This window comes from Xenia sp. Carnegie-2017, unplaced genomic scaffold, assembly GCF_021976095.1.
Source record: "Xenia sp. Carnegie-2017 unplaced genomic scaffold, XeniaSp_v1 HiC_scaffold_5, whole genome shotgun sequence".
In the NCBI taxonomy this organism is placed as follows: Eukaryota; Metazoa; Cnidaria; class Anthozoa; order Malacalcyonacea; family Xeniidae; genus Xenia; species Xenia sp. Carnegie-2017.
Genome location: NW_025813515.1, coordinates 531,638 through 548,233, shown reverse-complemented (window position 1 = coordinate 548,233; position 16,596 = coordinate 531,638). Strand labels below are relative to the sequence as shown.

Below are 16,596 nucleotides of genomic sequence, written 5' to 3'. Positions count from 1 at the left end.
GCATTGAAACTTAAGACATTGTTAGCAACAGTAACTTTTGTGTCACTATATTATTAAATTTTTTCAGTTCCTCTTTTTGACATATTATTTCACTCAGAGACCCTGTATGTTCAATAACCCATATAAGCACTTACATCACTTCGTGAAATTTCTAGTTTCTACTCGTAGTATTTGTAGTTTGCAATCACATTTTCTGATAATGTATGTTTAAAAGAGGCTTAATGGGTTCTTGTTGTTTTGTTGAGTTGTTTTAATAGGGACAAAGTATTAACATTTTGTAACGTGCTTGTTTTTTTTGTATATTTCCTATTTGAAACAATTTTGTTTACCTTAACAAACTATATATATCATAAAGTTTTACAATTGCATGAAAGTGTAGACTTCATTTACTTATTAATCTGTTACCAAATGATCAGGAAGATTTAACTTAATGTAAGTAGTCAAAACAGTTCTAACAACTCCTCCTTCCCCTTCATTGCTAGAATACTTTGCCAAAGGATTTCCATTTTCTTGCACCTTCTTTAACGAAATTTGTTTTTCAACTAAGCTGTGGTCAATTCCAGTCTTATTTTGTTCACAATAGTTGTGAAGAACAAAGCATGAGTAAATTATTACTGGTACATTTTCTAATTTTACATCGATCTGCTTACTTAAAACTGACCATCTAGCTTTAAGCCTTCCAAATGAGCATTCAATTGGGTTTCGGGCTGATCGCAACAAATTATTAAATAGAACCTCTTGGTTTGTTGTGCATGTTTGGTATTCTTTCATGCAATACGGCAAAAGAGGATAGGCTGGGTCCCCAATTAAATAGTTTGGGATTTCTGCATGACCTGGCACTAGTCGTTTGTAAGTAACTGGAAGTAGACCATTGCTCAACTTTCTATTTATAGAAGAGTTGGCAAACACTTTCGCATCGTGGACACTTCCTGGCCATCTGCAATCTACATCCATGAAACGACCTTGAAAATCACAAATAGCTTGAACACTCAAGGAATAAAACTGTTTATAATTAAAATATTCTTGAGAGTTACAAACTGGTCTTTTAATTCGTACATGAGTTCCATCAATGCATCCAAATGCTTGGGGCATCCCAAATTTTGCTTCAAATTCAGCAGATTTTTGTCTCATTTCGTCTTTACTCATTGGCAAATGTATGTATTTCGGGCCGAGATGCTTCGCAATTGCATAACTGACTTGTACTACATGTCTAGAAACAGTACACAGCGCCACACCAAAAGTATTTGCTGTCATTGCCATAGAGCCGGTGTCCTTCAAAAAATACAAGGTCATAGCCAACTTTTTTTCTGCGCTCAAAGCCATATAAGTTGGAGAAGAAAGATCTGGGGATATAAAAGGCCGTAGTTCGTCAGCTAGTTTTTTAAATTCTTCCTGGCTCATTCGAAAATTTTTTTTCCACGTATCAAGTGGCATTTCGTTAGATAAAAGCTTTGCCCACCAAGATTCTGTCCTTCCATTTTGCCTCCAAGTTGACCTCCGCTTTTTGTTGTTTCTTTTTGCAAAGCACGCTCGTCTTCTTTTTCGAGCGAAACAACTTCTTGTAGCACACAATAATATAGCCATACATTGTACCATTTGATGATGGTTTAATATATTGATGACCAAAAAGCCGTAAATTTGAATGAAAACGATCAAAAAAACAAAAATAACTAATACAATAATCGTTATAAGTGCAGAAACGTTCGCCATGTTAGGTTTTTTAATTTTCGCGCGAAAAACACCAGCGACTTCTCGCGCGATTATTGCCATGTAAAGTCGGGCTTAAAATTAGCCCGGCTAGCAGGGCTAGCCCGGCTTGCCGGGCTCATGTAAACAGCCCCCCTTTACTGTGTCTGTAAATTACAGACACAGTAAAGGCACGTGAAAACTCGTCAAAAAAGTGCATGTTTTTCTACGTGCCGTAACCGTGTCAAAATTGAATCTCCTATTCTCCGGAAACGGGAAATGGCTCATTGAAATCATATTTTGTATTCGAACGTTTGTACGCCACTAGAGATAAGTGACTAGACGTATACTTCAAGTACTCAATCTACTTATATTATTATTGTATTCAAATCATCACTTATCGAAAATGCAGTAGGTTTCGCTCAATTTTTCACCACGTCGGCAATATAAGCCGAATTCACACAATAGACGGAAAACTTGTCTCAGACGGGAAAATCTATATGAATCCGAAGACAGGCGATTTTCTCATCTAAACTTCCTCGTCCTAAGTAATAGTCAGTAAAGTTAGATGAGAAAATCTTTCAGGAGGGACTCTAGTCATAAATTGGCATCGAAACGGATCATTGAGACGGATATTCCAAGCAAAATGGCGCCGTAAAGGCATATATAAGCAAGTTACCAGACCTCTTGGATTCAGTTTTATTCATAACCTCAATGTTTGCACTGCTCTAGCTCAGCTCTAAACTTATGCGACTCGAAATCGGTGCTCGAAATTCATATAAAGACACGTTTCCCGATGATCAGTAAACAAAATAAAAAAATAAAATAGCACACGCTTTGTTTGTCTACTGCTGCGGTTTTAGTTGAGTTAAGTTAAAGGGATATAAACTCAATAACAAAATGTACTTTCTTTTCCAGAATTAAAGCAGTGAATTATACTATATTATCCAAAAACACTGTTGACTCTTGGTATTACTCTTAAATTTTTATATATACAACGAAATTCAACCACAGACTGCAAATTAAATTTGTTGTTATGAGAATTTTGAAGTATAGATAGTTGACATAGTGCCATAGTCTTCTAAGAAAGAGTAGTCTTACTTGGCTTCCTGTATTGTACAAAAATTAAATATAACGCAAAACTTTTGATTGAGGGAGGAAAGGGGGTGTGTAACATTTGTTGCTATCACACCATTCATAATCATCCAACCCAGTCTCTTCCTTAAATTAACTCTATACGCTAATTGTGAAAATACCTTCAAATTGACTCTATAAGTCAATTTGAAACGTCCATTCAAACAACAGGCCTGGTGACTTGCCTGCCTGGTCGCAACCACGCAACCCATCATTTACCGCAATTTACTATCCCGCGAAGTTTTGGATATCTTCAATCGTTTATTGTAAAGTGTATGCTCTTCTGATTAAATTTTTATTTTAAATTCATTTTAAACTTTAATATTAAGTTGCGTGGTTCGCATTATTGCTGAAATTAAAGAAAACAATGATAGTGGTAAGTAATTTTACACATTATACTTAAGTTAATGTGTATATTTGTAATATGAAGGAACGGACCTTTAACACAAAATACTTACAAACAGAAAATCGTCTCCAGTGACTTTTATATTAACACTATACATGATTCATTGACACTCAGCAAAGAAAATTGCCACTCGACAAATGCAAATCACAAATATCACTAGAAATGACCTGTATGTAAATATTCTGTGGCATTTATGTCCATTTTAAGGATGAACGCATGAAACAACTAAAATATGTAATGGTTTTCACCATGATTTCAGTTAGCCTGGTGTTGAGGTATATTTATATCAAAAAATGAATGATAGATAACTTTGTAAATATATAAATTGTATTGTCAAGTATGAAAAATAATAATAATGTAACAGAATAAAAACACAATAGCATCCAACTTAATGCTATCTCCAAAATTGGGTACATTGTTTTTGTCATGCACTTGCAAATGAATAAATTTCCTGTTTTTTTATTTTGGTATAGAAAACTACTGACTGAGAAGAATTTCCTAATTCGGCTCATATGTTTGTTAACTTTTTTAATTTATGTATTATGCATCCAAACTGATGCATAAAAAAGATTATCAGAAGCACCTAGAAAAAATGCATTTGTCTGCCAAATAGTTTGGTCTTTATGGTAGACAAAATTATTGGAATATAACTATTTTGAAATTAGTAAGGAATTAACTGACCTTAAATTAAATGAGCCTTGAAACAAAAATGCCTTCATAGTTTTTTTTTGTATTTCATTTTTCTATAACCACTTCTGTTTTTCCGCCCATGCAAGAATAATTTATGTTAATCACTTCAATCCTATTTTGCCAAATTGTGTTGTCTTTATGTATGACTATAAATCAACATCTATACTCAATAGATCAAATTTTGGAATCAGACAATTCATTTAAAATAAAACCATCAGCCAATATTTCAAAACTACTTCCAAAATATGTTATTATATAAAATGTCAAAAGGTCTTGCGATATTTCTGAGGGCTCAGTATCCTTTCTGTTGGGTTTTATAAGCAAGCTCATTGGAAAACAGGTTAACCAACATAATATGTGTAACGACAGGAATAGCCTTAATATCTTCAAAGTTTCGTCAGGAAATCTGGTTAGAAATGGTAACTACTTATCAACATTTCTGTCATGGACGTGAAAAGGACTCAATTTTGACAAACCAATGCCATCAAACTTGATCAAACCAGAGGTAATTGCTCAAAAGCAATCACCAAGATGCAAGCTGTTTTTTAACTCTTTACAACTGAACTGATATAAAAGAGCAGTTTTGCTGTACTGACACGAAAAGCAGAAATTATACTTATCTCAATAATTTTTTACAATAAAATATCATGCAGTTGCTATAAAAGCTTTTCAAATTTTGTGGGTGTTCAATGCTCACTATGTGATCACATAAAATAGTCAATTAATGAAACTGCTTGAGTTTTCAGTTTTCTTGTTTTATATACATCATGTTAGAGTGAAAGGTTTCCATTGATATGAAAAGTTTGCTAACCTGTAAATATATGGCATTCAAACATCATTAACTTTAAAGCAAGAAGCTAAAATTGCAGGTGTTTTTCCTATAATGGATGGATACCCACATTTCAAATGAACATGTTCTCTCAACAGACACCCTGATACCATGGTCATGAATAAAATTATGTTGCTCACAAATTTAGCCAAGCCAGCATATATTACGTATGTAGACTTATGTATGATAGTGGTAACGGTGCCTAGTCATGCATTCAATTTCTTACAATCTGGGTGATGTTTTATCCCTTCTATTGCAAGATTAACTTGACTTAATAGTATGCATAGAATAGAAAAGGTAACTTACCCACTTGAGTCTTGGCCCTGTTTCTTACAAGTTTAGTGATTGAGTTAGAACACAGAAGGAATCAATCTTTCTTTGCACCTAAATAAAAAACACAAAATGTGAAATGTGAAGCTGGGGATAAATTTAGTGCATTTACTTCAAGACAGGGATGGATCAAGAATGATTTTAAGGGGGTACATGGAGTGCTTTGGTTTGGATTAGAAGTTTTTGGATGTCATTGTGTCATGATGGGCTTTTATGTTAAATTCTGTTACTCATAGCATAGGTAGCCTAGTGGGAAATATTTTTGAAGTGTGCTCCACAGAACACAAATCATAATTGCTTTTTTCTCAATTCCCTTGTATATTAATAATTTAAAGGAAAATTCATACAACTTGTAGCCAACGCTAGGAAGAGTGCCTAGCCCACAGTAAATTCATCTCTGCTCCAAGATTGACTTAAAACTTTTAGAGGGCTTTGGTTGTGGCTTTTATAAGTTAGAAAGCCTCTCTGCCTCAATTAGTTCTCACCCATCAACCCATTCAGAAATTACCCCCTCTAAATCTCTTAATGTAATCAAATCAAAACTGGCAAAAAACTATTTTCACCGGCATTTACACATTTCAACAATTAAAGCATAATACTTTACCTACATAAAAACAAAAACTTGATGAGAAAAGGGATTTCAACGTGTATGTTTACAGTCTTTTTAAGATAGCTATCAAGTTCAAAATCCATCACACGTTCTTATTTCAGGCGAAACCCAAACACATTTACAAACAAAAGAATTTATTGACATTCGTAATCTTCACCCAAATCATTTGGAAAGCTTATTCTGAACGTTTAGAATCATTCCTTGAACTCGAACATCTAGAAGACCAACGTACTTCAAGTTGCCAATACTCAAGTGAACAGGTAGCACATATTTTACTTTTTAAGCTTTTCAAAGAATGAAATATGAATTAGAACGCCATAACCGACTCTGCCAAATGTTTGAATTCAAACAGTACATACGAAGAACAAGGAGTTTAAACAAGGAGTTCAGTTTCGAAGTGTTCAAGCAATGCGTGATATATCGCAATCACAAAATTATTCATCTTTTATAAGTAGATTTAATTATAAAAGCAGTGATAAATACGGTTAATTGATAACAGTTGTATCAACAAAGCAGTGATAAATACGGATATTCAAGTGTAACATGTGAGATATTGTATTACCAGCTCGCGATGGCATGTTTGCCTATACAAGTAGCTAGTAAATTGAAAGCGAGAAACTTTTTGATTCAACAAACAATCAACAAAGCTCATAAGTTTTAACCTAAACAATACAAATTGCATGCTCAATCTGTTTTATAAACGCTAAATGAATGGGTTTATTGAAAAAGATGATTGCAAACTTACCTAGCGTGTCCTTGTCGACAGCGTTTGGCAACGTCACACGGATATGTACGGTGGCCTATAAGTGTCACGGCAACATTTGAATACAAAAATCTCACGGCAACATTTAAAAACTCACGGCAACATTTGAATACTAAAATCTCACGGCAACATTTGAATACAAAAATCTCACGGCAACATTTGAAAACTCACGGCAACATTTGAAATCTCACGGCAACATTTGAAATCTCACGGCAACATTTGAAAACTCACGGCAACATTTGAATACGAAAATCTCACGGCAACATTTGAATACAAAAATTTAACGGCAACATTTAAAAACTCACGGCAACATTTGAATACGAAAATCTTACGACAACATTTAAAATTCTTACGGCGGAAGCAAAGTGAAGGAAGTTAAATCATTGACTTATAGTCTAAAAAATATAAAATGGCGGAAAACAATGAAGAATACGATGTCGATGACCATGAAAATCTTGAACAAAGCAGTGAGGAAGAGATCATACGTTACTATTTCCTAAAAGGATTTCAATACAAAGAAATTCTTAACTTCATAAGAAAATATCACGGTAAGCAGATTAGCATGAGTACTTTAAAGCGAAGAATAAAACATTTTGGTCTTCGACGAAAAAACAACCATTATGGTATGGACGTTGTACGTGATGCAATTCGTGCGGAATTAGACGGCCCAGGAGGTTGCCGAGGTTATCGTTTAATATGGCATGCCCTTCAAATGAAGGGAATAACTGTACCTAGAGACGTTGTGGCAGGATTGTTAAGAGAGCTTGATCCAGAAGGAGTGCAAGAAAGATCTAGACGCAGATTGAAGAGAAGGATTTACTGGAATCCTGCACCAAATTTTTCCTGGCATTGTGACGGATATGACAAGTTAAAACCATATGGCTTTCCAATCCATGGATGTATAGACGGATGGAGCCGTAAAGTCCTTTGGTTATATGTTACTAAGTCAAATAATCTACCAAGTAATATTGGAACGTATTATTTGGAGGCTGTGGAACAATTTAATGGCTGTCCTGTAGATTTTATTACAGACCTTGGTACGGAAAATGGCTTTGCCGCTGCCATTCACTCATTTTTTCGTAATGACCCAAGTAGTCATAAGTATGTGTCTTCACCCAGAAACCAAAGGATAGAAGGGTGGTGGTCATTCCTGAGAAAAGATCATGCAAATTGGTGGATCAATTTTTTTAAAGATCTGGCTGAAGAAGGAACTGTAGACCTCACCATTCCTCTTCATGTGGAATGCCTTTGGTTTTCTTTTGCAGATTTGCTCCAAAAAAATTTAAATGAAGTAAAAGAGCTTTGGAATTCACATTACATCCGAAAATCAAGGTATGACACTCTACAAGGAAGGCCAGATTCTCTGTACTATTTTCCCGAACTTCAGAATGGTGAATGTAATTTGCTTTTGCCTGTTCTTGAGTCTGAAAGACTATATGCTAGAGAGCATATCATATGTGAACATGATGCACCAAACAACTATCAGAGATATTTTTTGTATGTGATGGAAAATTGCTCATTACAGAAACCCCATCACTGGAGGCAAGCTCTAGAATTGTTTGTTACACTAATACGGCATGCAAACATTGTGGACTGAGAATAGCATAGATTTTTATCAATAACAAATTCTGACTGATTTACTAAGCTTATTGTTGTTAAAATGAAAACAAAACTTTAACATAAGTGACAAGATTAGTTTCATTAGAGGGCTCTAATTTTAAGTTCTCCAGCTTATTAATAGTTCATGTAAAACAGTTCATTAAAAAATTTAACCAAATGTGAACATATTTCTTTCTCGATTTTAAAATGTCAATCTTCTTTTGATTCATGGTTTAGCAAATGATTGACCTTTACAATATGCCATGACAAAAATTTCTTTAAACTTCCCTGACTCGCACATATGTACAACTGGTATGGTTAGCTCTCTCCCACAAGCTCCAACTAACGGAAAACACATCGTGTGGTTTGGATTTCTTACCAGGCAATCATGGTCAAAATTTAGAGTAATCGAAGGTTTCTCTTTAGGTAGAATATGTTTATGTCTTTGGCCAGTGAGCCATCCCATAACACCTTTTACAGACATTTCTGGCATTTCAAATAATTCTTCTGTGTTTATGTTAACCTTCTCTTCTTCATCATATTTCCAAGCAACTGCTGTTGAATACCCCGGTACTAATGTGTCCTCTAGTGAAATAAAAAAATCTTGAAGGTTGTCCACTATAGTGTGTTCTAAGGCTCGCCTTGAAGATCCTTCCTCTGAAAACACAGGTTCAACCAAAGAAAAAAGATAATCTGCATCAGGAACCATATCAGCACAAAATTTTTTCACAAAAAGAGAACAGCAAGCATCTGGATTTTTCATAATCATATCTCCAAGTCCATAAACATCCAGACCTTTTTTAAACTCATTCATGTATAGTATGCGATTGCTAACAAACTTTACTTTCAGGGAATTTATAATATCTTCAACATGACTTCTGTCAACAACTCCAGTGTAGCCATTATCCAAAATGAAATCACAGTATTTGGTACAATCAAGTCTAATGTCATAAAGTTTTTCTTTTTCTTTTTCAGTTAAATATTTATCATCAACTTTGGTCAAATCAATTTCAGCAAAGATGCAATTGTAGGCACATTCTTCCAAGAAGCATGGTGGTGGCCCACCTTGTGCAAGAGATGCAGCAGCTATCTCGCCACTTGTGCGAAAGTCTCCATTTTGGACATGAAATGTGGAGTTAATAGGAACACCATTTTCAAATAGCTTTGTCGATATGTTTGCAACTGTATCTGAAAGGAATTCTTTTGCAATGGCTCCAGAATCGACTCCAGCTTCTCCACAGTACTTTACTATTATTCTATTGGTCGGTAATTTTTTCTTTGATTGACGCTGCCAAAGTGAAAAAATTCTTGCGAGATCTGCCTTTCTTTGTGTAGTTATGAAAAACTGGTCACTATCATTCACTTTTGAAGAGAGAGCATTTATGACATCTTGCTTATCATGTATCAAGGAACAGTCTGCATTTGCAATGATTTTTAAGTTTTCTGAATCAAGAGACTTGGATGTTGAAGCAAACTCACTTTCTTTATTCCATTGCAGTTGCAAATGCCTAGCTATTTCTTCATCTTTACTAGTGCATGTAGCAGATTCAACTACACTTGCCTTTGTCTTGCAAATTGTGGATTCATTATCTTCTGAAATTGATTCTGTATGCAAATGGAAGTGCTGATGATTTTCCTCATCAGTTGATTCATCCGATTCATTTGAGGTATGAGTTATGCTTTCATTCAGATCAATGTCAAACTGAGTGCACAAATATAAAGTTATGCGTTTATAATCTCTTCCAATTTCAAATTTGTACTTTTCCAGTTCAAAGAAATTTTTTGAACCAGGCATGAAAAGTGCACAGCTTCCGTCTTCAAACAATAACTCATATCTTTCCTTTCCATCAAAAGATCTATCAAATGCTGTCATTTTTTCAATGGCTTTTTGCAATATTATCTTGTATGGAGCTGATTTTGGAACACGAATTGGGAGCCTTTTCCCTTTAACCGTTTTGAGGGAACCATCTTTAAACCTCTTTAGTCCAATAAATAATGTTACTTCTTCATTTGGGTCAGATTTAGCTTTCTTAGTTGATCGAAAATGTGCACAGTTCTCTTTGCTTGTTTTCTTTTTCAAAAACTGCTCAAATGTGAGTACTTTACTCGCATTCTTAGGCCTGCCAAATGACAGCTGGGTTAGACCATCTGCAGGTGATTTCCGTTTATCTCCACAAACAATACTCGTTGAGGGCTCACAACTTGAAGGTGGACAAATTTTTGTTTGGTCAGCTCGACACTTCCAACAGTATTTTATTCCATCTTTCAGTTCTGCAGAACAGACCCCACAAAAACTAAATCAAATTAATTTGTTGTATTATTTTGAAAGTTTAGCTATGCTAAGACATAACGTTAAAAAAGCATGTTGTAAAAAGAAGCAAGTGCATGATTCAATAGTAATTCTTTCATAAAAATATTGTAACTAGACCGTAGCTCGAAATAATAGACATATAAACTTACAAAACATTCTTGCTTTCATGTTCGTCAGCCATATTGGTTTGAAGATTTCATCAATATTCATCCAAGTTAATATACAGGTCAGTGTGGCTAACGCAAAGCTCAAATGTCGCCGTGAGATTGCTGTTTTCAAATGTTGCCGTGAGATTTTTGTATTCAAATGTTGCCGTGAGTTTTCAAATGTTGCCGTGAGATTTTTGTATTCAAATGTTGCCGTGAGTTTTCAAATGTTGCCGTGAGATTTTGTATTCAAATGTTGCCGTGAGTTTTCAAATGTTGCCGTGAGATTTCAAATGTTGCCGTGAGATTTCAAATGTTGCCGTGAGTTTTCAAATGTTGCCGTGAGTTTTCAAATGTTGCCGTGAGATTTTTGTATTCAAATGTTGCCGTGAGATTTTTGTATTCAAATGTTGCCGTGACACTTATAGGCCACCGTAGATATGAGCAATATTAATTGCTTGTTTTATTTGTAGCGATCGTTCATTTATTGTGGAAGAGAGCGAGTGACCAATGGGGAATGCTATAACCCGGGCGATGATCGGGGACGCGCCTATTAAATTCCTGGTCAGCGGCAAAAGCCTTGACATAATAATCGCTATAAGTACAATATGTTTCTTGTATAAAATTTCATAACACAAATCAACACAAAGTATACAGCACAGCGCCCACATTGGCTTTTACAAAATATGCGGTCTTTTTTATAACGAATGTTACTGCAAACGCGCATTGTGAAGTATATTATTCTTTGTTATTGAGCTTGCTTGTAATATGTTCTAAAAGATATTGATGATGCTCAAGAGTATTCTAATCGGTAAGTCTTTTTTATTCGGCACTTTTAAATCTTACAATTTATGTTTTGTATTATTATACAATTGTCATGTCTGATTATGGGCAAGCAAAGTACTCTGTCAGAGTTTGTCCAAAGTCAACATTCAGACAACTTGCATGAAAGTACTGCCCACATGAATCACATCCCAACCAGTCTTCACCATCATCTATCTTGCTAATCTTGCATACCAAACTATTTCTCCTAATAAAATACATTTTACACATTTCACTTATGGTATAGTAAACAAGCACACAATTTATAACATTACAAATGTCAGATTGATTTTATGGATAATTCCAACAAATAAATCACGACTTTAATGTTTTTGTCTAGTTAAATGTTTTTGTCAATTAAATAAAATCTATAATTTGCCCCTTTTATTAAAATATTTAAAAAAATATAATTTTTTTGTTATTACTCATAAATGTCATCATAGCAAGAACCCATAATCGTTGAAGTCACGTGCTGCCTCACTTTTCTCATGTCAAACTTTGCATTTATGTCAAGATTTTGACTCAGATATTCAACAAACTGAAATGATAAAAATAAAAGAGATTTTTAAATTGTTATTTCTTAGAACACAATGTCAAAACAACTACCAGGCAAATAATTATTCCACAGTTAAACCCATCCTCTTGCACATAGTGTGAAGGCTGAATAATAGACCAAGTTGATGTGTTCCACCCACTTTTTAGATCAACAAGGGCACTTTATAAACAAAGGGATTATATTATCAACTGCACTATATCAATGTTGCTGTGTGTATTCAAGACATTGAAGTGATTCATTGAATTGGAATTTCAAATACTGGTATTTGTCAAGGAAGTAATGTATGTATACTTACCAAATGCTTTTGATAAACTGTGAAAGTTCAACTCCTGTTGCTTCGCTGATAACTTCTTCTACATGACCTTCCATAGGATCAAGGTAGTATACCATCTCTTTTTTTTGTCGATTACCTTTAAAAGTGACAATATTGAAAATAATAAAAATTTGTTGCCTTGTCTTAGCTATGTTGTATCCATATTGTATTTACCAAAAGTGTTCAATGGCTCCCAGACATATTGAGAGGAAATATTATTTTGTCAATTGCCATGAAATTTTGATCTGCCCACAGTCGACATGTACTAGATCCTCGTTGCACCAACTGACATACATATGATTCTGCTGGTAGGACACCAGGATATTCACATGAAAGTTTCCATAAGAAAGCGTTGATAACCTATAACAATCAGGCTCATTTACCATTTCAACATTTGTCTCTGATGCATGATAATCATATGCAAGCTGTAGAGTGTTTAATCACTTGACTTACTGTATCACTAAGCCATCCAGGTGCCACAGTTTTATTTTCAATTAGTGTGGCAGCATATTTAGTCATCCCATTTGGTGGAATGAGGGTCCATAAATCCTAAAGAGTCACTTTGTTTGGTCCAAATTCTAGCATTTGATCACCTAACTTAATTCCATTTAGAGAGGCATTCAGTAAGCGATCCAGTGGATTTGCCTTGTGCTCAGCTGAGACGTCAACACTACAGTTGCCATTTAGGAAAAGAAAAGTGGACTATGTGTAATGGTATACTCCTCACTCATATTAAATAATTACTACATAGTAAATATAAATGCTACACTGAAATGTTACTACCCCCCTCTCATCATTGCACAAATATTTTTGGAAAATTTTTCTCCATTCAATATTTCTCTATTGCTACATGTTTGTACCTGCTTGAATTTCTTTTTTCATTCTCCTGGTTTTGCACATTAGTGGACACCTATGAAAATAAAAAGACTACTTTCAGAAAATACTCGTGACGAGATGTAATCTAAAGAATTACGAACAACTTTTTCAAACGTTGTTTTCGAGTATGGCAAAAATGAGTGCGATTTAGAAGACAAAAACCCACAATTTGGTGATGCCCTTCGTATCGTATATCTAATGGCTGGTGAAAATTACTTTTGAAACAATACTTTAATAAGATATTGGAAAGTAAGATAAGTGCTTTTGTCTTTTTACTCTTTTCGGACGGATAAGAAATTTTTTAAACATAAAAGTAATCATTTGAGAGAAGCTTTTTTAAGAAATGACAAGAAAGCAATTCAATAACTTGTCTTACTTGTGCCATTTCATCGCCCACATTAGTAAGATCTATTGTAAATGGTGTAGACTTTTTTGTCTTGCGTCGTCTGGGAGGTAGAGCCTTATGAAAGATTTTATGGTATTTTGTCTCGGTAACCTTTAATTTTTTTTTCACAGGACTCAATCGAAGAGGCAAACCATTTTCTGTGGGAAAGTTTTGTTCAAGAAACTGTTTCAAGCTTTCAGCTTTTTGCACTGCTTCTTGTAGAGTGGTCTCGTTGTCGATCAGGAAGGTCATACTGTGTATTTGGCCCAGTTGTTCTTGCAAGATCTTTCTCAGCCTTTTGGAACTTTTGTTTGAAGTAGTTTCAAACTTAACTGTTTCTTCGTGGGGTATGTCGTGGATATATTTTTTGTTATCAGAAGACAACGATTCTTGCAAAACAACGTCTCTTTTGATGGTGCTCCATGATGACGTATTGGCTTCCTCTAGTTCTTCTGGCGTAGTATCTTGTGGCAATCCAAGAGGTTCATTGTCAAGAGTGATGAAAACGCTATTTCGGTAGTCTTCTGGAAGACTTTCGAAATCCCACTCGTCATAGAAGGAAAAAACTGCGAAAAAATGTTTGCAAGGCAAATGGGTAGTGTGCCATATGTTGCAGGTACAACTTGGTTCTCGGAAGTCTATGAAATGTTTCTTTCCAACATTGCTCTCGCTCTTGATATTGAACGTGCCCTTCTTTAAATTAACCGGAGTTATGTCGTCCTGTTTGAAAATGGCTGAAGCGTATCGATTTTTAAGGCAACATTTCAAAAAGTGCGGAGGTCTGTTGTGCAAGTATTCTGGGATTGATGGGTTGTACTTGCAGTAGGCGCTGCTCAGTCGCAGGTTTGCATCCAAATAGTGCTGAAGAACATCGGGAATGAAAGATTCAACCAACATCACCGCAATACCATACACAGATTTGTCAATACTTTGGTGTAAGTATTCGTATTTAAAGACTCTGTTTTGAGCCTCAACGCCATTGTTAGTATTAACAATGTTGGTGACTTGCTGTTTTCGAAAAGCGTGTGCCCATCTGACAGCGCAAGAAAACCACGTACGGTCAACATATTCTCTCATCTTGCTGCATTCTTTATACACTTTGGACTCTCGAAAATCTTTTACTGCCTTGTCGTACTCCTGTTTGGTACTGACATTAGCAAACTTTTTCATTTGCAGAAGGAAGTGTTGTTGCTGTTCATATGACAATCCATTCTTGCTTGCTGAAGCCCACCGTTTTAGCGCTTGCAGCCTGTGAAAGTCGCAAACATAAAACTGTACATCGTGAAAACTTTTTTCTATCGCGCCTATTTCTGCTAATGAGTAATCCACCATAAAATATTTTGGGTTCCATACTGGATTCCATCCTTTTATAATAGTCGGTCTCCGTCTGGCACATAAATTCAGCCACAACTTTGTAGCCAACGTTTGAATGAACGCACACAAAGAAAAGCGGTATTGCGTACTTTGTTGTTTTGTATGTGGCGTCCATGAGACACAATTGTTCGCCATAACGAATCAACATTCGTTGTTGCCAATGCTCTTGATGCACAAACAAAAACTTTTTATCCTCCTTTGGAGGAATATCGTTTCTGGAAGCGTTATCTCTTGTGCGGTAGAAAAACTTGCTGCTTGGAGAATTCTGTTTCCAGGTTTCTACCTTCCTGCGCAGGGACTCTTGATCGTCTTTGCAGTCCTTAAGGGACTCTATTGCTTTTGCTACGTGGTTTCGAATATCCTTTTTATTTGGATAGTACCGTTTATTTGTCTTGTGTGGTGTAGCCTTTTGTCCGTCTTGTGGAAATAAAGTCTCTTCAACGTATTGATCAAGACATCTTTTGACTTCTGAGATTTTAATTACATTGCGTTTTACCAAACTATAAACTTTCGTGACCAGTCGGTAATCCATTCGCTGCCCAACTGTTGCCGTGGCACCAATGGCGTGACTTGAATGAGCACTACTAAGAGGTATTTTTAGGTAAAATCGACTGCTGGCGCGAAGTTGTGAGGAGGAATCGTTATCCATTTTTTCCTTAAGGCTGCTTTCCACTGTTGCGTTTTTCAACGCGCGTACACTTACGTTTCCGTACGTATCCTCCAAGCGCGTAAACGCACAAGTTGAGCACAACTTAACTTTTACGCAGCAAAATTGAAAAACGCGAGCAATTATCCAATGAAAATGAATTTACAGATCACGTGCTTTACAGTGAAGTATGCTTTTGCCAATCGATTTACAAGTTGAAAGAAGATGGGAAAATATACAAAAGTTGAGGAGAAACTTATTGAAGAAATTGAAAAATACCCAGCGCTTTGGAATACACAAGACACTAACTATAAGAACAAAAATATTAAGGAAAATGCGTGGCAAATAGTGACTGATGCTGTGAATGGAGCCTGTGAATCAACGTATTCAGGTAATATAAATGCATATGTTGTGTTGTGTTGTAATAAACGCTAAGTGTATTCTAAAATATTTTTTGACCCAGTAAACGACTACAAAGACAGAATTTGGAAAAACCTACGCGATTCATATGTCCGTGTGTTAAGTGGAAATGGGAAAAAAAGTGGAGCAGGTGTGGATGAAATTCCACATTATCCATACCTTTTGGCACTGTCATTTCTAAAACCTTTTGTTAATATTCGAACAAAGAATTCGGACAGCAATTTCCAACCAGTTGTTCAGCAAGCTCTTTCAAGTCCATGCCAAGATCCACTTACCACAACATCTGAACCTCCTACTGATGATTTAACAGTTGGTGTTGAGGCATTTTCTCAAGAAGAATCTTTCCCTTCATTTGAGACTATTGAAAACGTTCAAAATGTTGCTTCAAAAAAACCAAGTAAGAAAAGGTCTTATGCAGCAATGTCACAAAAGCAACTTGATCGGGCCTTGGATGTAAAAATCATGGAATATATATCTGGTGGTGAGAAATCCTTGCAAAATCAATCAGCTGTGGTAACTTTAGAAGATGCATTTGGTAAAAGTGTTGCTGCTCAGCTACATTTGTTGGATAAAGAAGCAAAAAGTAAGGCAATGAGTAAAATTCAAATTGTTTTAAGTGAAGCAATCTCTTCAATGTCAACAAACAGCTAGCATGAGAAGGATGTAAAGTGAAATGAAGTGTCCTTATGAAGAACTTAGA

The 16,596-nt window shown here is 35.4% G+C and overlaps 3 protein-coding genes and 1 long non-coding RNA gene across 5 annotated transcripts; 2 read left to right on the top strand and 2 right to left on the bottom strand.

Annotated features, from left to right (window-relative positions):
* Positions 1 to 289: 289 nt before the first annotated feature.
* Positions 290 to 1,434, bottom strand: LOC124456450 (protein ALP1-like). Its single transcript, XM_047006895.1, has one exon. It carries the CDS (start codon positions 1,432 to 1,434, stop codon positions 394 to 396), a length of 1,041 nt encoding a protein of 346 aa, XP_046862851.1. The 3' UTR covers positions 290 to 393.
* A 9,872-nt stretch (positions 1,435 to 11,306) lies between these two features.
* On the bottom strand, positions 11,307 to 15,652 carry LOC124456458. Its single transcript, XM_047006902.1, is given in 9 exon segments — positions 11,307 to 11,534; positions 11,752 to 11,822; positions 11,933 to 12,041; positions 12,178 to 12,292; positions 12,370 to 12,555; positions 12,649 to 12,865; positions 13,056 to 13,105; positions 13,448 to 14,834; positions 14,836 to 15,652. Coding segments are annotated over 4 exon segments (2,202 nt in total). The 5' UTR covers positions 15,480 to 15,652; the 3' UTR covers positions 11,307 to 11,534; positions 11,752 to 11,822; positions 11,933 to 12,041; positions 12,178 to 12,292; positions 12,370 to 12,555; positions 12,649 to 12,744.
* On the top strand, positions 12,030 to 13,862 carry LOC124456475. Of its 2 annotated transcripts, none has more exons than XR_006952291.1 (3): positions 12,030 to 12,163; positions 12,808 to 12,909; positions 13,588 to 13,862. It is a non-coding gene; the product is annotated as an uncharacterized LOC124456475 (long non-coding RNA). The 2 variants fall into 2 exon arrangements; XR_006952292.1 differs by having other exon boundaries at positions 12,030 to 12,260.
* Positions 15,653 to 15,701: 49 nt separating the features above from the next.
* Positions 15,702 to 16,547, top strand: LOC124456449. The gene is made up of 2 exons (XM_047006894.1): positions 15,702 to 15,867; positions 15,940 to 16,547. Exons 1-2 carry the CDS (start codon positions 15,702 to 15,704, stop codon positions 16,545 to 16,547), a joined length of 774 nt encoding a protein of 257 aa, XP_046862850.1.
* The last annotated feature ends 49 nt before the right edge of the window (positions 16,548 to 16,596 follow it).